Here is a 21,006-nt window from a genome sequence, read left to right as displayed (position 1 = left end):
TGTGAGCATGGTACAGAAGTTCCATATGATCTTTTTTAGTTTGGGCTTATTATATACAGCTGGTATCAACTCTAGTGGTTAGTAATGGGGAGGAGGTGTCTATCAGACACCCCCACTACATAACCCTGTATTTAAAAATAAAAAGACACACACACAGAAAAAAAAGTTTATTTGAATAAAGACTCCCAGGCACAGTCTCTGGTTTACCCATTTATTATTAAAAAATAATCCCTGCAGCTCTGAAGTAATCCATTGTGTTTCCCATGACGTCCAGAAATTCCCTTCTGCAACCTTTGGAGCGGTGTTCTGAGAACGACGCTTCATAGGTTACTCGTAGTCATGTTTCATGGGCGATGACATCAGTAATGTCATCACCCTTAAGATATAAACTTGACTTCATGCCATACACATAGAAGGGAGCCCGCTACAACATGGAGAGTATATAGTGTTGGGGTTTTTCTCTTATGTCTTTATTTGTGATTAACTGGACTGATCTAATTCTTCAGTGCCACCTTCACACTAGCATTTGTCATTCTGTTTTATGTTCCATTATAGGAACTGAAAAATAGAACACATACAAGAAATGGCTCCTCCTATAACAGACACTTGTATCACTAGTTCAACCACCTTAACTATAATGAAATCTGCTACGTTTCAATTTGAGTTCTTATTTTACCATTTAAAAATTGTGCAGCATGTTCTTTTTTTGTGCATATGTCAGATGGTGAAATAGCCCCCATTGCCCATGACCAGATATACAGGTGCTTTTCACAAAATTATATCATCAAAAAGTTAATTTATTTCAGTTCTTCAATACAAAAAGTGAAACTCATATATTATATACAGTCATTACAAACAGAAAGATCTATTTCAACTGCTTATGTTAATGTTGATGATTATGGCTTATCTCAGTAAATTAGAATAATTAACAAAATACATTCTTCCTAAGCATTTAAAAAGGTCCTTTAGCCTGTTTCAGTAGGCTCCACAATCATGGGGAAGACTGCTAACTTGATAGATGTCCAGAAGGCAGTCATTGACATACTCCACAAGGAGGGTAAGCCACAAACGTGTTGTGAATTCTGTGGTCGAGCTCCCTCCTGTGGTCACAAGTGGTACTTCGGCTGATTCTGTCTATGGGCTTCCGTTGGTGGATGTGAGTGGTACTGCGGCTTCTGAGTTTCCTTCCTCAGGTGATGAGGTTAAGTCGTTAGGTGCTGCTCTATCTAACTCCACCTAGTGCTTTGACCCTGGCCTCCAGTCAATGTTCTAGTATTGGTCTTGCTTCCTCCTGGATCGTTCCTGTGGCCTGTCTGCTCAGCATTAGCTAAGTTCTGCTTGTGTTACTTTTGTTTGCTATATTTTCTGTCCAGCTTGCTTTATTGGTTTTTCTTGCTTGCTGGAAGCTCTGAGACGCAGAGGGAGCACCTCCGTACCGTTAGTCGGTGCGGAGGGTCTTTTTGCCCCTCTGCGTGGTTGTTTGTAGGTTTTTGTGTTGACCGCAAAGCTATCTTTCCTTTCCTCGGTCTATTCAGTAAGTCGGGCCTCACTTTGCTAAATCTATTTCATCTCTGTGTTTGTATTTTCATCTTAACTCACAGTCATTATATGTGGGGGGCTGCCTTTTCCTTTGGGGAATTTCTCTGAGGCAAGGTAGGCTTATTTTTCTATCTTCAGGGCTAGCTAGTTTCTCAGGCTGTGCCGAGTTGCATAGGGAGCGTTAGGCGCATTCCACGGCTACCTCTAGTGTGGTGTGATAGGATTAGTAATTGCGGTCAGCAGAGTTCCCACGTCTCAGAGCTCGTCCTATGTTTTTTGGTTATTGTCAGGTCACTTTGTGTGCTCTGAACTTCAAGGTCCATTGTGGTTCTGAATTACCTATTCATAACAGTACTGGAGGCCTAAAGTACTATGCTTCTCAATAGAGGGAAAAAAGAAGTTCTGAGACCTTTTTTTTTTTCTTGCACTGTGTTTTGCCTTTTTTTTCCCCTAGACATTTGGGTGGTTCAGGACACAGGTGTAGTGATGGACATTAAAGGTCTGTCTTCATGTGTGGATCATCTCACTGCAAGAGTACAAAATATTCAAGACTTTGTGGCTCAGAATTCTATGTTAGAACCAAGAATTCCTATTCCTGATTTGTTTTCTGGAGATAGAGCTAAATTTCTGAGTTTCAAAAATAATTGCAAACTGTTTCTGGCATTGAAACCTCGCTCCTCTGGTGACCCAGTTCAACAAGTTAAGATCATTATTTCTTTATTACGTGGCGACCCTCAAGACTGGGCATTTTCCCTTGTGCCAGGAGATCCTGCATTATGTAATATTGATGCGTTTTTTCTGGCGCTCGGATTACTGTACGATGAACCTAATTCAGTGGATCAGGCAGAGAAAAATTTGCTGGCTCTGTGTCAGGGTCAGGATGAGATAGAGATTTATTGTCAGAAGTTTAGAAAGTGGTCCGTGCTCACTCAAAGGAATGAATGTGCGCTGGCAGCTATTTTCAGAAAGGGTCTCTCTGAAGCTCTTAAGGATGTCATGGTGGGATTTCCTATGCCTGCTGGTCTGAATGAGTCTATGTCTTTGGCCATTCAGATCGGTCGACGCTTGCGTGAGCGTAAATCTGTGCACCATTTGGCGGTATTATCTGAGCATAAACCTGAGCCTATGCAGTGCGATAGGACTTTGACCAGAGCTGAAAGGCAAGAACACAGACGTCAGAATGGGCTGTGTTTCTACTGTGGTGATTCCACTCATGCTATCTCTGATTGTCCTAAGCGCACTAACCGGTTCGCTAAGTCTGCCACCATTGGTACGGTACAGTCGAAATTTCTTTTGTCCGTTACTTTGATCTGCTCTTTGTCTTCCTATTCTGTCATGGCATTTGTGGATTCAGGTGCTGCCCTGAATTTGATGGACTTGGAGTTTGCTAGGCGCTGTGGGTTTGTCTTGGAGCCCTTGCAGTGTCTTATTCCATTGAGAGTAATTGATGCTACGCCTTTGGCCAAGAATAAGCCTCAGTATTGGACCCAGCTGACCATGTGCATGGCTCCTGCGCACCAGGAGGATATTCGCTTTCTGGTGTTGCATAATCTGCATGATGTGGTCGTGTTGGGGTTGCCATGGCTACAAGTACATAACCCAGTATTAGATTGGAAATCAATGTCTGTGTCCAGCTGGGGTTGTCAGGGGGTACATGGTGATGTTCCATTTCTGTCTATCTCATCATCCACCCCTTCTGAGGTCCCAGAGTTCTTGTCTGATTACCGGGATGTATTCGATGAGCCCAAGTCCAATGCCCTACCTCCGCATAGGGATTGTGATTGTGCTATCGAGTTGATTCCTGGTAGTAAGTTTCCTAAGGGTCGACTGTTTAATTTATCTGTACCTGAGCACGCCGCTATGCGGAGTTACGTAAAAGAATCCTTGGAGAAGGGTCATATTCGCCCGTCGTCATCGCCATTGGGAGCAGGGTTCTTTTTTGTGGCCAAGAAGGATGGTTCGCTGAGACCTTGTATTGATTACTGCCTTCTAAATAAAATCACGGTCAAATTTCAGTACCCCTTGCCGCTGCTGTCTGATTTGTTTGCTCGGATTAAGGGGGCTAGTTGGTTCACCAAGATAGATCTTCGTGGTGCATATAATCTTGTGTGTATTAAACGGGGCGATGAATGGAAAACTGCATTTAATACGCCCGAGGGCCATTTTGAGTACCTAGTTATGCCATTCGGACTTGCCAATGCTCCATCAGTATTTCAGTCCTTTATGCATGACATCTTCCGAGAGTACCTGGATAAATTCCTGATTGTATACTTGGATGATATTTTGGTCTTCTCGGATAATTGGAAGTCTCATGTGAAGCAGGTCAGAATGGTGTTCCAGGTCCTGCGTGCTAATTCTTTGTTTGTGAAGGGATCAAAGTGTCTCTTTGGTGTTCAGAAGGTTTCATTTTTGGGGTTCATTTTTTCCCCTTCTACTATCGAGATGGACCCTGTTAAGGTCCAGGCCATTTATGATTGGACTCAGCCGACATCTCTGAAGAGTCTGCAAAAGTTCCTTGGCTTTGCTAATTTTTATCGTCGCTTCATCTGTAATTTTTCTAGTATTGCTAAACCATTGACCGATTTGACCAAGAAGGGTGCTGATGTGGTCAATTGGTCTTCTGCTGCTGTGGAAGCTTTTCAAGAGTTAAAGCGTCGTTTTTCTTCTGCCCCTGTGTTGTGTCAACCAGATGTTTCGCTTCCGTTCCAGGTCGAGGTTGATGCTTCTGAAATTGGAGCGGGGGCTGTTTTGTCGCAAAGAGGTTCTGATTGCTCGGTGATGAAGCCATGCGCCTTCTTTTCCAGAAAGTTTTCGCCTGCTGAGCGAAATTATGATGTTGGCAATCGAGAGTTGCTGGCCATGAAGTGGGCATTCGAGGAGTGGCGTCATTGGCTTGAAGGAGCTAAGCATCGCGTGGTGGTCTTGACTGATCACAAGAACTTGACTTATCTCGAGTCTGCCAAACGGTTGAATCCTAGACAGGCTTGTTGGTCGCTGTTTTTCTCCCATTTTGACTTTGTGGTTTCGTACCTTCCGGGCTCTAAAAATGTGAAGGCGGATGCCCTGTCTAGGAGTTTTGTGCCCGACTCTCCGGGTTTGCCTGAGCCGGCGGGTATTCTCAAAGAGGGAGTAATTGTGTCTGCCATCTCCCCTGATTTGCGGCGGGTGCTGCAAAAATTTCAGGCTAATAAACCTGATCGTTGCCCAGCGGAGAAACTGTTTGTCCCTGATAGGTGGACGAATAAAGTTATCTCTGAGGTTCATTCTTCGGTGTTGGCTGGTCATCCTGGAATCTTTGGTACCAGAGATTTAGTGGCTAGATCCTTTTGGTGGCCGTCTCTGTCGCGGGATGTGCGTTCTTTTGTGCAGTCCTGTGGGATTTGTGCTCGGGCTAAGCCCTGCTGTTCTCGTGCCAGTGGGTTGCTTTTGCCCTTGCCGGTCCCGAAGAGGCCTTGGACACATATCTCTATGGATTTTATTTCGGATCTCCCCGTCTCTCAAAAAATGTCGGTCATTTGGGTAGTTTGTGATCGCTTCTCTAAGATGATCCATTTGGTACCCTTGTTTAAATTACCTTCCTCCTCTGATTTGGTGCCATTGTTCTTCCAGCATGTGGTTCGTTTACATGGCATTCCAGAGAACATTGTTTCTGACAGAGGTTCCCAGTTTGTTTCGAGGTTTTGGCGAGCCTTTTGTGCTAGGTTGGGCATTGATTTGTCTTTTTCCTCGGCTTTCCATCCTCAGACAAATGGCCAGACTGAACGAACCAATCAGACCTTGGAAACATATCTGAGATGTTTTGTTTCTGCTGATCAGGATGATTGGGTGTCCTTTTTGCCGTTGGCTGAGTTCGCCTTTAATAATCGGGCCAGCTCGGCTACCTTTAATTTCGCCGTTTTTCTGCAATTCTGGGTTCCATCCTCATTTCTCTTCAGGGCAGGTTGAGTCTTCGGACTGTCCTGGTGTGGATACTGTGGTGGACAGGTTGCAGCAGATTTGGACTCATGTAGTGGACAATTTGACCTTGTCCCAGGAGAAGGCTCAACGTTTCGCTAATCGCAGACGCTGTGTGGGTCCCCGACTTCGTGTTGGGGATTTGGTTTGGTTGTCATCTCGTTATATTCCTATGAAGGTTTCCTCTCCTAAGTTTAAGCCTCGTTTCATTGGTCTGTATAGGATTTCTGAGGTTCTTAATCCTGTGTCTTTTCGTTTGACCCTTCCAGATTCTTTTTCCATCCATAACGTATTCCATAGGTCATTGTTGCGGAGATACGTGGCACCTATGGTTCCATCTGTTGATCCTCCTGCCCCGGTTTTGGTGGAGGGGGAGTTGGAGTATATAGTGGAGAAGATTTTGGATTCTCGTGTTTCGAGACGGAAACTCCAGTATCTGGTTAAGTGGAAGGGTTATGGTCAGGAAGATAATTCCTGGGTCTTTGCCTCTGATGTCCATGCTGCCGATCTTGTTCGTGCCTTTCATATGGCTCATCCTGGTCGGCCTGGGGGCTCTGGTGAGGGTTCGGTGACCCCTCCTCAAGGGGGGGTACTGTTGTGAATTCTGTGGTCGAGCTCCCTCCTGTGGTCACAAGTGGTACTTCGGCTGATACTGTCTATGGGCTTCCGTTGGTGGATGTGAGTGGTACTGCGGCTTCTGAGTTTCCTTCCTCAGGTGATGAGGTTAAGTCGTTAGGTGCTCCTCTATTTAACTCCACCTAGTGCTTTGATCCTGGCCTCCAGTCAATGTTCTAGTATTGGTCTTGCTTCCTCCTGGATCATTCCTGTGGCCTGTCTGCTCAGCATTAGCTAAGTTCTGCTTGTGTTACTTTTGTTTGCTATATTTTCTGTCCAGCTTGCTTTATTGGTTTTTCTTGCTTGCTGGAAGCTCTGAGACGCAGAGAGAGCACCTCCGTACCGTTAGTCAGTGCGGAGGGTCTTTTTGCCCCTCTGCGTGGTTGTTTGTAGGTTTTTGTGTTGACCGCAAAGCTATCTTTCCTTTCCTCGGTCTATTCAGTAAGTCGGGCCTCACTTTGCTAAATCTATTTCATCTCTGTGTTTGTATTTTCATCTTAACTCACAGTCATTATATGTGGGGGGCTGCCTTTTCCTTTGGGGAATTTCTCTGAGGCAAGGTAGGCTTATTTTTCTATCTTCAGGGCTAGCTAGTTTCTCAGGCTGTGCCGAGTTGCATAGGGAGCGTTAGGCGCATTCCACGGCTACCTCTAGTGTGGTGTGATAGGATTAGGGATTGCGGTCAGCAGAGTTCCCACGTCTCAGAGCTCGTGCTATGTTTTTGGTTATTGTCAGGTCACTTTGTGTGCTCTGAACTTCAAGGTCCATTGTGGTTCTGAATTACCTATTCATAACACAAACGGTCATTGCTAAAGAAGCTGGCTGTTCACAGAGTGCTGTATCCAAGCATATTAACGGAGAGTTGACTGGAATGAAAAAGTGTGGTAGAAAAAGGTGCACAAGCAACCGGGATAACCGCAGCCTTGAAAGGATTGTTAAGAAAAGGCCATCAAATATTTGGGGGGAGATTCAGACGGAGTGGACTGCTGCTGGAGTCATTGCTTCAAGAGCCACCACATACAGACGTATGCTACATGGGCTACAAGTGTCGCATTTCTGGTGTCAAGCCACTAATGACCAATAGACAATACCAGAAGCGTTTTACCTGGGCCAAGGAGAAAATTAACTGGACTGTTTCTCAGTGGTCCAAGGTGTTGTTTTCAGATGATTGTAAATAATGACTTTTTGGGTTTTCATTGGCTGGAAGCCATAATCATCAACATTAACAGAAATAAACACTTGAAATAGATCATTCTGTTTGTAATGACTCTATAAAATATATGAGCTTCACTTTTTGTATTGTAGAACTGAAATAATTAACCTTTTGAAGATATTCAAATTTTGTGAGAATCATTTGTATGTATCTGGTTAAAGATGTGGATAGTAAGCCTTGTAAACACCGTTCAGCAACCAGCTTACCAGAATGGCATAGATGTGCATATCTGTGTCTGCATCATGAGTGTAAACATTGTATCTTTTGTATATAAGTATAATCACCTTCTTGATGCCAACAATGATGTGGTATTTACATGGACTGAAATGCCGTATTTGGTCACTATAGGTCATTTCCTGTTTCCTAAGCACAACTGAAAGACTGCAATACATGTGTACTGTGCAAAACACACACACACAAGCACAGGAAATAAATTAATGATGAGATATACCGGTCGATCCCACATTAGAAGCAGTTCCCGAAAGTACCAATGAACTGATATTTTGATGGGGCTCTGCCCAGCTTGAGACAGAGGTGGAGCTACAGAGATGGATGTAAATCACAGGAAGAAGAGCGTGGCCATCCTGGGTGCAGTCTGGAACTACTGAGGACAGAAAGAAGATAAGTCATTGACGGATCCAGTGACATCCGCGTGAGGAAGCATCCCACTGAGGCTGTCACACAGACCGCTCTCCAGCGACCAATGATGCCGGTAACCAGGGTAAACATCGGGTAACTAAGCGCAGGGCCGCGCTTAGTAACCCGATGTTTACCCTGGTTACCATCCTAAAAGTAATTAAAACAAACAGTACATACTTACCTACCGCTGTCTGTCCCCGGCGCTGTGCTCTGCACTCCTCCTGTACTGTCTGTGTGAGCACAGCGGCCGGAAAGCAGAGCGGTGACGTCACCGCTCTGCTTTCCAGCTGACCGACGCTCACAGCCAGTACAGGAGGAGTGCAGAGCACAGCGCCGGGACAGACAGCGGTAGGTAAGTATGTACTGTTTGTTTTTTTACTTTTAGGATGGTAACCAGGGTAAACATAGGGTTACTAAGCGCGGCCCTGCGCTTAGTTACCCGATGTTTACCCTGGTTACCAGTGAAGACATCGCTGGATCGGTGTCACACACGCCGATCCAGCGATGTCCGCGGGAGATCCAGCGACGAAATAAAGTTCTGGACTTTGTTCAGCGACCAACGATCTCCCAGCAGGGGCCTGATCGTTGGTCGCTGTCACACATAACGATTTCATTAACGATATCGTTGCTACGTCACAAAATGCAACGATATCGTTACCAATATCGTTATGTGTGAACCCACACAATTAAGTAAAATACTTTGGGTGAATGAACTGCTGTTGGAGTCGTTTTCTTCTTTCATGACTTCGCTGTATCCTGGGAAACCCAACTTGGAACATGGCTTACATACACATAATAAAATATATTAGTGAATATATATATACTGTATGAACTGTCTAAAGTCTTCTTGCTACTCACCCATACAGTGATGCACGACTCATCACAGGTATAGCCCCCATTTATCACCACGTCAGCTATAAGAATGACAAATTCCAATGATGATATCACAGCACTCACAATGTTCCAGCCCAAACTGCCACGAACCTGCAAAAAACATGTAAACTATTGAACTTGTCCTTTGGAAAATTATTGTGATATGTCAATTTGGGGCATGTTTGTTTAAAGTGAATCTGTCCGTAGTATCAACCCTTCTAAGCCATCCATGTAATGACTCCTTTCATTTCAAATAATCTCCGGGGCAGCTTCGTAGGGAGATTTATGTCCGACTTATAGATATTAACAGCTCATTTAAGAAAAGTTAGGTTTTATCTGTAATTAATACTGACTGATTATCTTTAAGTGTACTTTATAACTAGGAATGAGCTAACGTACCCGATGATATTTGGATATCACTCCAGTACTTGGGTGCTCGGATGTGCTTGGCACTCGAAGAGCACTGGCTGGTGCTGGGATCTGAAGCTCAAATTCTCGCCCTGAATGTTTGGCGCCTGTTACACAGCCAATGAACATGCGGAGATTGCCTGCCAGTCACTGCAATGCCATAGCCATCTGGCTGGCTGCATTACCTCATCAGAGGTTATAAAAGGACAGGCGCCACCACGCTCGGCAGACTGACAGAGACAGTTGTGATTAGAGGGACAGAGTAGTTGTCCATGCCTGTCTGTGCACAGTTGTACGAATCAGAGTCCTCTGGTGGTGATACTGGTACTGATGCTGAACCATCATACTAAGGCCACGTTCACAAGTTCACTATTTGGTCAGTATTTTACATGAGTATTTGTAATCAAAACCAGGAGTGGGTGATAAACACAGAAGTCTATTATACTTTTCCTCTGATTGTTCCTCTCCTAGTTTTGGCTACAAATACTGAGGTAAAAAACTGACCAAATACTGAACTTGTGAGCGTGGCCTAACAGTCCTTGCTGTTTGTACCAGACACATTCTTCATTTAGCCTAGGGATAGCTGCAGGAGCAAGGAGAGTGTCTAAATACCGCCTCTAGGCAGGGCTTAGGGCTTTGCAGTCCGTTGCTAAATATATACATGACCACATTTTTTTAAAGGGAGGGGATTTACTATATTATCATCCATACAGTTTAATGTGCTTAGTGTTACATTATGGTGGTATATAAAACTCCAAAAGAAGTAAAAATGTTAAATTTCTGGATTCAATTAGTCATCCTTAGACTTTTTAGCATAGTTAGTGTTACATTATGGTGGTATATAAACCCCCCCATAAAAGTTAAAAAAAAAATCTGAATTTAATTAGTCATCCGTAGAGTTTAGCGCTCTAGTTTCAGATGATTCATGGCGGCAGTCATCCCTCGGTACTCGGTCACCAGTAGCCACTATTTTGTCTGGTGTTGCATCCCCACCTTGTGCCAACACATGTCCAGGAACAGCCCCCATGCCCTTACCAACGCTTTTACTGGGATTGTACACTTAATGGCGAACAAGTGGACAAGCACTTGTGGCCAGGGACACTACATTTTCCTGTCGGCACACTGGGTGAACATTGTGAACATTGTGGAGGCAGGGGCCGATTCCCACCCTGGCATGGCACGTGTGCTACCGACACCAAGGATTGCTGGCTCTACTTCTATCATGGTTTTCTCCACCACCTACACCTGTTCCTGCACCCCCTCCTGCTCCTCCTCATCCTCCATCTTCAATTTGTTATCTCAGAGCACATTGTCCACATCAACATGAAGCTCTGCTGGACTGCTTCAGCAAAACGGCAACTTGGATCTGCTGAATCCAGTTTGTCTAGGAGACAAACCGCACACCACGGCAGAGTTATTGAAAGGAATAACAGACAAGACACATCTGTGGCTCTCACTGCTGAACCTACAACCAAGCATAATCTTGTGTGATAATGGCTGTAACCTGGTGGTGGCTGGCTCACGTGCTAAACTTAGTGGTTCAGCAGTGTCAGAAAACCTACCTAGATTTACCAGAGCTTCTGTTCAAGGTATGCCACATCAGCGCCCATTTACGCAAGTAGGCTACAGCTGCCACCACTCTGACAGTGCTGCAGCAGCGCATGCAAGTGCCAGCTCACCGGCTGGTGTGCGACATCTCCACGTGCTGGAACTCCACACTGCACATGCTGGCAATGTTTTGTGAGCAGCATAAGCCAGTTCTCAAATACCAGCTCCAATATGCCCATTGGTATTTTGGTAGCCTCCGTAAATAACAAGCGAAGCGTCACCATGAATGTCTGACATTTGTGTGGTTCTCCAAGACTTTGAGGACTCCACAAAGATAGTGGGAGGCAATGACCCCATAATCAGTGCATCTGTGCCTACATAAACAGTTGCTGCTCACAATTAAAGCTGAAACTTTGCTTGTGGGTCAGGTGGACAAGCAGGAAGACAAGAGACAGGGAGATACTACCCAGCCCAGCCTCATCTCATCTGCTCAATGTGGATTGGATAACAATAAGGAGGTGGAGGCTGAGGAACAGGAGCTGGTTACAAGAAGCTAGTACCCACATAAGCTTTGTCCCATCTATCCTACGTGGATGGACTCAGGAGTAGTCATCATGGTGGATACAGGGAAGCGTTGGCTGTAGGGAGCTTGGCACATATGGCCGACTTTATATACCTCTGCCTTTCCCGTGACCCTCGCGTTACATTTATCTTTGCCAAAAAAGAGTACTGGATGTTCATCCTGCTACAGTCTCGCTACAAGAACCTTGCATTTGTCCTTCCTGAGGCGAGAGGTCTACTAATATGTTGCTATACCAAAGGCCATTGTGGAAAATATGTTGAAAACTGTCCTATCAGACGCTAGGGGCAGGAGGAAAGCTTCCTTGCCTAACTAAGGAGGAGAGACGAGGTAGACACACACCAGGTACAACAGAGGCAATTGTACACTTTCAAAGGACTGGGCCAATTTCATAACACTCTCCCAGCATCCAGGCCCTGATGACCGGGTATTTTTGACAAGGGGGAAAAGTTTTTAAACATGGTTGATCAATACCTGGCCGACAAAGCCAGCACAGTCCCTAAATCTTCTGTGACCTTCAACTATTTTGTCTCAAAGCTGAACACCTGGCATGAGCCATCTCTCTCTGCCTTGGAGGTGTTGTGCTGCCCTGCCGCTAGCATCTTGTCTGAGCAGCGGTGCCACCCGGGGGGTCATAATAGACAGGTGCTTTCACCTGTCAACAGAAAATGCTGACAGGCTCACTCTGATAAAAATGAATAAAGCACAAAAAGTGTTTTTACTCTTCAATATTTGAATGAGGCCCTTCAGTTGTTGCCTTCTAGGGTGTGTGCATGACCCTCCTTTTATTTTTTTTTTGGGCATTGTACTGTGTGCAAAGCTTTTATGAGTGGAGGAGTACCACCAATACACTTTGTTCACAATATTTGAATGTGGGTACTTCCAAGGATGTATGGATGTAATTTTTGGCAGGCTTTGCACTTAGTAAATAGCTTTTAAGAGACTAGGAGAACCACTACATGACAATTTGAACAACATATGTATGATTCCCTACTTTATGTCTAATACAGGTGTATCTGAATCACTCTTCCATCAAATTTTTGGCAGTTCTTGCTTCCTTCACAAATTTCACTGAAATTTCCAATTTTTTAATACAAACTTCAATTTTAGTTTCCTTAAATTATATTTTTGAATCCATTTTAATGTATCTTTATATACAAGCCATTAAACGGGAAAGAATGTTTCTTAACATTTTTTTTTCCAGTAAACCCTAAATTCTTGTCAGTTTTAAATGTTTTATTGTCAGTCCTTAAATTGGAGTAAGAGTATGACACCATTGTTCTCAGCTGCAATCTGGGAGTCAGAGATGCTTTCAGGGGTCTTACCGTGTTGTTCTCCATCCATTCAGGACTTTTTCAATCCTTTTCAACATGTTTGCCGTAAAAATTCTCAGGTTTCCCATTGACTCTCATTATACTCGTTACTCAAAACAAGCATCCGAGCATTAGGAATTGTTTGATTCGAGTAATGAGCATTTTATCACTTGCTCATCCCTATCCAAATATGGATCTAGTACTAAAGAAGGTGAAACAATAGTGTAATAAACTTAGTGCTAACTTAAGTGCAGTGGAGATCAGTATCATGGGTTAGAAAAGAGGCCAAGAGACAATAGGTTAAGAGTTCAAGAATATTTATAATGATATGCAGGTAAACAGCTATGACACAGCAGGTTAGTGGCAGACAGAGCTGGATAGGCAGTAAGCACGTGTACAGACCGTGGAAGTCCAAGTATGTCAGGTCCAGAGACCTGGAGACCAGACCAGGCCTCCTAGCAGGGAGCAGTCCAGCAGCAGAGACGAGTGCAGGGCAGATCCAGGGAAACAAGTCTTTGCAATGAAGAGATGTAGAACCAGAGACAGACGGGGTATCCCAAAGTAACGAAGAAAACATCAAGATAGCAGTTCTTCCAGCTTGATCACAAGTCAGGAACAAGATACTCAAGCGATGAGTATATATACAGAGCTCCCATAAATACACCACAGACAGGAACAAGGAAAATCTGACAGGAAACAAGATGGCCCCCGTGAGGCCAATGACTCCATCTTAGGTAAGGGCAAAAGTAACTGAACTGAGGGCAAACAGCAAACAGAAACAGATATACAGTCCAAGTCCTTACAAATAGCTTACTGACAATTTAAATAATTTTATAGAGGTTTTCTGGGCTGAATAGTCAGCAGTTACAGTGCTATTTTTGTCACAATTCCGCTGTATTCGCAGTGTGATTAGGTAGTCATGTGAATATATTATGCGATTTGCATACTTGCAGTTATGTGCTGACTAGATTGTCATCTGCCTCTGAGAGAAGCGGCTAAGGCTCTAGTTAGCGTGTAATTGCAACTATGCAAATTACATATTGCGTTCAAGTGACCACCTATTCACACTGCAAATACAAGGGAATAATGACAAAGTTTTTACTGCACACTATCAATGGTTGATCTGCTGCATATGAAACAGTGCTTTTATTGAAAAAAAAAAACAAGCAGCCCAGTAAGTGACACATGGCTAGAATTACGGGCTTGACCCTTATATCATATTGCTGTCATACTTTCAACAAGCTTTATTAGTCTGTCAAACGTGAACCGCAACATGAATGTACAGGTCCTTCTCAAAAAATTAGCATATAGTGTTAAATTTCATTATTTACCATAATGTAATGATTACAATTAAACTTTCATATATTATAGATTCATTATCCACCAACTGAAATTTGTCAGGTCTTTTATTGTTTTAATACTGATGATTTTGGCATACAACTCCTGATAACCCAAAAAACCTGTCTCAATAAATTAGCATATCAAGAAAAGGTTCTCTAAACGACCTATTACCCTAATCTTCTGAATCAACTAATTAACTCTAAACAAATGCAAAAGATACCTGAGGCTTTTATAAACTCCCTGCCTGGTTCATTACTCAAAACCCCCATCATGGGTAAGACTAGCGACCTGACAGATGTCAAGAAGGCCATCATTGACACCCTCAAGCAAGAGGATAAGACCCAGAAAGAAATTTCTCAACAAATAGGCTGTTCCCAGAGTGCTGTATCAAGGCACCTCAATGGTAAGTCTGTTGGAAGGAAACAATGTGGCAGAAAACGCTGTACAACGAGAAGAGGAGACCGGACCCTGAGGAAGATTGTGGAGAAGGACCGATTCCAGACCTTGGGGAACCTGAGGAAGCAGTGGACTGAGTCTGGTGTGGAAACATCCAGAGCCACCGTGCACAGGCGTGTGCAGGAAATGGGCTACAGGTGCCGCATTCCCCAGGTAAAGCCACTTTTGAACCATAAACAGCGGCAGAGGCGCCTGACCTGGGCTACAGAGAAGCAGCACTGGACTGTTGCTAAGTGGTCCCAAGTTTTTCTGATGAAAGCAAATTTTGCATGTCATTCGGAAATCAAGGTGCCAGAGTCTGGAGGAAGACTGGGGAGAAGGAAATGCCAAAATGCCTGAAGTCCAGTGTCAAGTACCCACAGTCAGTGATTGTGTGGGGTGCCATGTCAGCTGCTGGTGTTGGTCCACTGTGTTTCATCAAGGGCAGGGTCAATGCAGCTAGCTATCAGGAGATTTTGGAGCACTTCATGCTTCCATCGGCTGAAATGCTTTATGGAGATGAAGATTTCATTTTTCAGCACGACCTGGCACCTGCTCACAGTGCCAAAACCACTGGTAAATGGTTTACTGACCATGGTATTACTGTGCTCAATTGGCCTGCCAACTCTCCTGACCTGAACCCCATAGAGAATCTGTGGGATATTGTGAAGAGAAAGTTGAGAGACGCAAGACCCAACACTCTGGATGAGCTTAAGGCCGCTATTGAAGCATCCTGGGCCTCCATAACATCTCAGCAGTGTCACAGGCTGATTGCCTCCATGCCACGCCGCATTGAAGCAGTCATTTCTGCCAAAGGATTCCCGACCAAGTATTGAGTGCATAACTGAACATTATTATTTGATGTTTTTTTTGTTTGTTATTAAAAAACACTTTTATTTGATTGGATGGGTGAAATATGCTAATTTATTGAGACAGGTTTTTTGGGTTATCAGGAGTTGTATGCCAAAATCATCAGTATTAAAACAATAAAAGACCTGACAAATTTCAGTTGGTGGATAATGAATCTATAATATATGAAAGTTTAATTGTAATCATTACATTATGGTAAATAATGAAATTTAACACTATATGCTAATTTTTTGAGAAGGACCTGTACAATAAGAAGTCTGTGTTCGCAGTTTGTTACCAACATTAGGTGTCTGGTACGAATCTCAAAATTTACAGTTTGTGTCCACTCATGCCTAATCCTTTAACAATATTAGATTAAACGCTTTGGTCCCTTTCAACACTAAGTCTATATAATATCAAGTTGCCTGGTTCTCATTCATACAGTGCTGTAGAATCAGTTCTGTGTTGTGGCTTCTGTCTAAATCTCTTAAAAATGGGATTCTGGTAGAACCCCGATGGAGTAATTCACTATACTGATGCGGTTGGAGTCACTTTATACTCCATTTTGTGTAGAAATGGATTACAGACTAAGCATGTTTAAAAAATGGAACATGGCCAGAATAGTGGCTCAGACGGGAGTTTTGTCTCAAGTACATTTTTGCTGGGTTTTAATGGAAACCAATCACTACTCAGCATAGAGCACTGTATGAATGTGAACTAGGCCTTACAATGTGGAATAGCAGTAACATACAATGTCCACATAATGGATCAATTCAGTGCCCGAATAATACTTACTTGCAGTAAATAAACTCTTCTTCTAAACATAATAGCATCTTAATTTACTGTTTATATTTCCCCTTCAGAACATATAATATTTTTGGCATATACCCCAAACCATCTCCGCAGGATGATCCCACATTAGGTATTACATTACTCACCAGACAGCTGGATTGGATGTTTTCTGCTGCAACTGAGAAAGATCCGGAGATAATATACTGCATAAAGAAGGCAGAGAAAAATATTTCACCTATGCATACATTTAGTAAACTTATATGTACATGATATAGTGAAGCTGTACTTCTATTGAACTGATTTATTATGTTCTAACAGCTTTCAAGAGTTATAGGTACACATTAAGGACAGTAAAACTCAATGTTATAGAAAGATATACAATGTCTGTTTCTCCATCAACATAGCCGTATTAAAGAGTAACTAAACCTTTGCTAAAATCTTTGATATTTTTGTACCATTTTAATTGCAAGTAGATTGATGGGGTCCAGTCCTGAGACCACCCTCAATTGCTCAAAAAAAACGAGGAAATGCTCAGCTTGGGAGACAGGAGCCATTAAATGAGGGGCTGTGTGGGGTGGGCCATGGAATGAGGGACTGTGCAGGGGGCATGAAATGAGGTGCTGTATGGAGAAGCATGAATTGAGGGGTTGTGTGTTGGGGCCATGAAATGAGGGGCTGTGGGAGGGGCCATAGAAAGAGGGACTATGCAGAGGGTATGAACTGAGGTGCTGTGCAGGTGGGCCATCAAATAGGCTGTGTGGTATGGACAGCAAAGTATATGAGGATCTGTAGCGACAATGCTGTATATAAGGCTGTGGAGAACATTATACTGCGAGCTATGGTAGATTTCATACTGTTTGTGGACCAAAATACTGTATGAGGTGCTGTAGGGGCCATCATAGTTACATAGTTATTAAGGTTGAAGGAAGACTTTAAGTCCATCTAGTTCAACCCATAGCCTAACCTAACTTGCCCTAACATGTTGATCCAGAGGAAGGCAAAAAAAACCCATGTGGCAAAGAGTAAGCTCCACCTTGGGGAAAAAAATTGCTTCCCGACTCCACATACGGCAATCAGACTAGTTCCCTGGATCAACGCCCTATCAAGGAATCTAGTGTATATACCCTGTAACATTATACTTTTCCAGAAATGTATCCAGTCCCCTCTTAAATTTAAGTAATTTAGCAGAGAGTTCCATAGTCTCACTGCTCTTACAGTAAAGAATCCGCGTCTGTTATTATGCTTAAACCTTTTTTCCTCCAAACGCAGAGGATGCCCCCTTGTCCCGGTTTCAGGTCTATGATTAAAAAGATCATCAGAAAGGTCTTTGTACTGTCCCCTCATATATTTATACATTAACATAAGATCACCCCTTAGTCTTCGTTTTTCCAAACTAAATAGCCCCAAGTGTAATAACCTATCTTGGTATTGCAGACCCCCCAGTCCTCTAATAACCTTGGTCGCTCTTCTCTGCACCCGCTCCAGTTCAGCTATGTCTTTCTTATACACCGGAGACCAGAACTGTGCACAGTATTCTAAGTGTGGTCGAACAAGTGGCTTGTATAGAGGTAAAATTATGTTCTCCTCATGAGCATCTATGCCTCTTTTAATGCATCCCATTATTTTATTTGCCTTTGTAGCAGCTGCCTGACACTGGCCACTGAATATGAGTTTGTCATCCACCCATACACCCAGGTCTTTTTCATTGACGGTTTTGCCCAGAGTTTTAGAATTAAGCACATAATTATACATCTTATTACTTCTCTAAAGCTCATTTGCCATTTATCAGCCCAAGCTTCTAGCTTACATAAATCATCCTGTAATATAAAATTGTCCTCCTCTGTATTGATTACCCTGCAGAGTTTAGTGTCATCTGCAAATATTGAAATTCTACTCTGAATGCCCCCTACAAGGTCATTAATAAATATGTTAAAAAGAAGAGGGCCCAATACTGACCCCTGTGGTACCCCACTGCTAACCGCTACCCAGTCCGAGTGTGTTCCACTAATAACCACCCTTTGTTTCCTATCCCTGAGCCAGCTCTCAACCCACTTACACATATTTTCCCCTATCCCCATTATTGTCATTTTATGTATCAACCTTTTGTGTGGCACCGTATCAAAAGCTTTTGAAAAGTCCATATACACTACATCTACTGGGTTCCTTTGGTCCAGTCCGGAACTTACCTCTTCATAGAAACTGATCAAATTAGTCTGACATGAACGGTCCCTAGTAAACCCGTGCTGATACTGGGTCATGAGGTTATTCCTCTTCAGATACTCCAGTATAGCATCCCTTAGAATGCCCTCCAGGATTTTACCCACAGTAGAGGTTAAGCTTACTGGCCTATAATTTCCGAGTTCAGTTTTTGTCCCCTTTTTGAATATTGGCACCACATTTGCTATACGCCAGTCCTGCGGTACAGACCCTGTTATTATGGAGTCTTTAAAGATTAAAAATAAAGGTCTATCAATGACTGTACTTAATTCCTGCAGTACTTGAGGGTGTATCCCATCCGGGCCCGGAGATTTGTCAATTTCAGTGATTTTTAGACGCCGCCGCACTTCCTGCTTCGTTAAGCAGGTGACATTTAATGGGGAATTTTTATCACTAGTCATTTTGTCTGCCATGGGATTTTCTTGTGTAAATACTGATGAAAAAAGTCATTTAGCATATTGGCTTTTTCCTCATCCTCATCCACCATTTCACCCAGACTATTTTTAAGGGGGCCAACACTATCATTTTTTAGTTTCTTACTATTTATGTAGTTAAAGAATATTTTGGGATTATTTTACTCTCTCTGGCAATGAGTCTGTCTCAATCTTTGCTGCCTTGATTTGCTTTTTACAGAATTTATTTAATTTTTTGTATTTATTTTTATGCCTCCTCACTACCTACTTCCTTTAATTCTCTAAATGCTTTCTTTTTGTCACTTACTGCGCCCATTACAGCTCTATTTAGCCATATTGGTTTCCTCCTATTTCTAGTATGTTTATTCACATATGGTATATACTGCGCACAGGTCCTATCCAGGATGCTAATAAATGTCTCCCATTTTCTTTGTGTATTTTTGTGTCTCAGGATATCGTCCCATTTAATTGCACCAAGATCCTCTCTCATCCGTTGGAAATTTGCCCTCCTGAAGTTTAGTGTCCTTGTAACCCCTCTATTACACATCTTTTTAAAGGATACATGAAAACTTATTATTTTGTGATCGCTATTTCCCAAGTAACCCCCAACCCTTATATTTGCTATGCGGACTGGCCTGTTGGTTAATATTAGGTCTAGCAGTGCCCCCCTTCTTGTTGGGTCCTGAACCAGTTGTGAAAGGTAATTGTCTCTCATAGTTGTCAAAAACCGATTACCTTTGCTGGAACTGCAGGTTTCTGTTCCCCAATCTATTTCAGGGTAGTTGAAGTCCCCCATAATAATGACTTCTCCTTGAGTCGCAGCTTCATCTATTTGCTTTACGAGGATATTCTCCATTGCTTCCATTATTTTTGGAGATTTATAACAAACCCCTATTAGTAATTTATTATTTTTCCCCCTCCCCTTATCTCCACCCACAGGGATTCTACATTTTCATTAAATTCACCTATATTATCACGCCGGATGGGTTTTAAGGACGATTTTACATATAGACACACCCCACCCCCTCGCCTATCTGTACGGTCATTTCTGAACAGACTATAACCCTGCAAGTTAACAGCCCAGTCATGGCTCTCATCCAGCCACGTTTCAGATATCCCCACCATGTCATAATTATGCTCCAACAACATAAGTTCTAATTCGTCCATTTTGTTGGCGAGGCTTCTGGCATTAGTATACATGCACTTGATGTTCTTCTCTGTACCTCTACTCTTTCTTAAATTATTAACTGTTCTAACCCCACCCACCATGCCACCGCCACCCCCAACTTCCTTATTTGTGCCCAGGTCTCTGTCTGCACTATCTTCCCCTCCTATAAATTGAATACCCTCCCCCCCAATCCCTAGTTTAAACAATCCTCCAACCTTCTAGCCATTTTCTCCCCCAGCACAGCTGCACCTTGAGGTGCAGTCCATCCCTAGCGTAGAGCCTGTAGCCAACTGAGAAGTCGGCCCAGTTCTGCAGGAACCCAAACCCCTCCTTCCTACACCAATTCTTGAGCCACTTATTAACCTCCCTAATCTCCCATTGCCTCTCTGGCGTGGCACGTGGTACAGGCAGTATTTGGGAGAATACCATGTTGGAGGTCCTTGCTTTCAGCTTGCAGCCTAATTCCCTGAAATCATCTTTAAGGACCTTCCACCTACCTCTAACTTTGTCATTTATGCCTATGTGCACCATGACCGCTGGGTCCTCACCAGCCCCTCCCAGTAATCTGTCCACCCGATCAGCGATGTGTCGGACTCGAGCGCCAGGTAGGCAGCACACCATTCGACGATCCCTGTCTTTGTGACAGATTGCCCTATCTGTTCCCCTAATAATTGAGTCCCCCACTACCAGCACCTGTCTGGCCTGCCCTGCTCTCCTATTTCCCTCCTTACTGGAGCAGTCACTCCCCCGGCTTTCAGAGGTCATGCCTGGCTGCAGCAGTGCTACCCTGTACTGGCACCCCCCTCATCTGCCAACTTAGCAAACTTATTGGGGTGTTCCAGATCAGGACTAGCCTCCCTGGCACTCTTCCCTCTACCCCGCTTCCTAACTGTCACCCAGCTTGCTACTTCACCATCCTGCAGCTCCATGCTACCATCCCCCCCCTCATCTGTCCCATTGAGCGTCTGCTCTGTGAGCAGAAGACTCCTCTCCATATTGTCTATGGATCTCAGTGTTGCCATCTGCACATTTAGAGTTAGAATCTGGGTTTCCAAATGCACAATGTGCTCACATCTCGCACAGCAGTATGCACCCTCGATCGGCTGCTC

At 43.5% G+C, this 21,006-nt stretch overlaps 1 protein-coding gene across 2 annotated transcripts in view; it reads right to left on the bottom strand.

Annotated features, from left to right (window-relative positions):
* The window catches only part of LOC138667669 (membrane-spanning 4-domains subfamily A member 15-like), a 173,848-nt gene that overhangs the window by 64,801 nt on the left and 88,041 nt on the right, over positions 1-21,006 (bottom strand). For both annotated transcript variants that reach the window (XM_069755793.1, XM_069755794.1), the window contains exons 4-5: positions 16,246-16,302; positions 8,819-8,944 (exon numbers count right to left, since the gene is read on the bottom strand). In XM_069755793.1, coding sequence (XP_069611894.1) covers positions 8,819-8,944; positions 16,246-16,302 — 183 coding nt within the window. The remainder of the gene's footprint in view (positions 1-8,818; positions 8,945-16,245; positions 16,303-21,006) is intronic.

This window comes from Ranitomeya imitator, chromosome 2 (assembly GCF_032444005.1).
Source record: "Ranitomeya imitator isolate aRanImi1 chromosome 2, aRanImi1.pri, whole genome shotgun sequence".
Lineage (NCBI taxonomy): Eukaryota > Metazoa > Chordata > Amphibia > Anura > Dendrobatidae > Ranitomeya > Ranitomeya imitator.
This window is presented reverse-complemented; position numbering and strand designations above follow the sequence as displayed.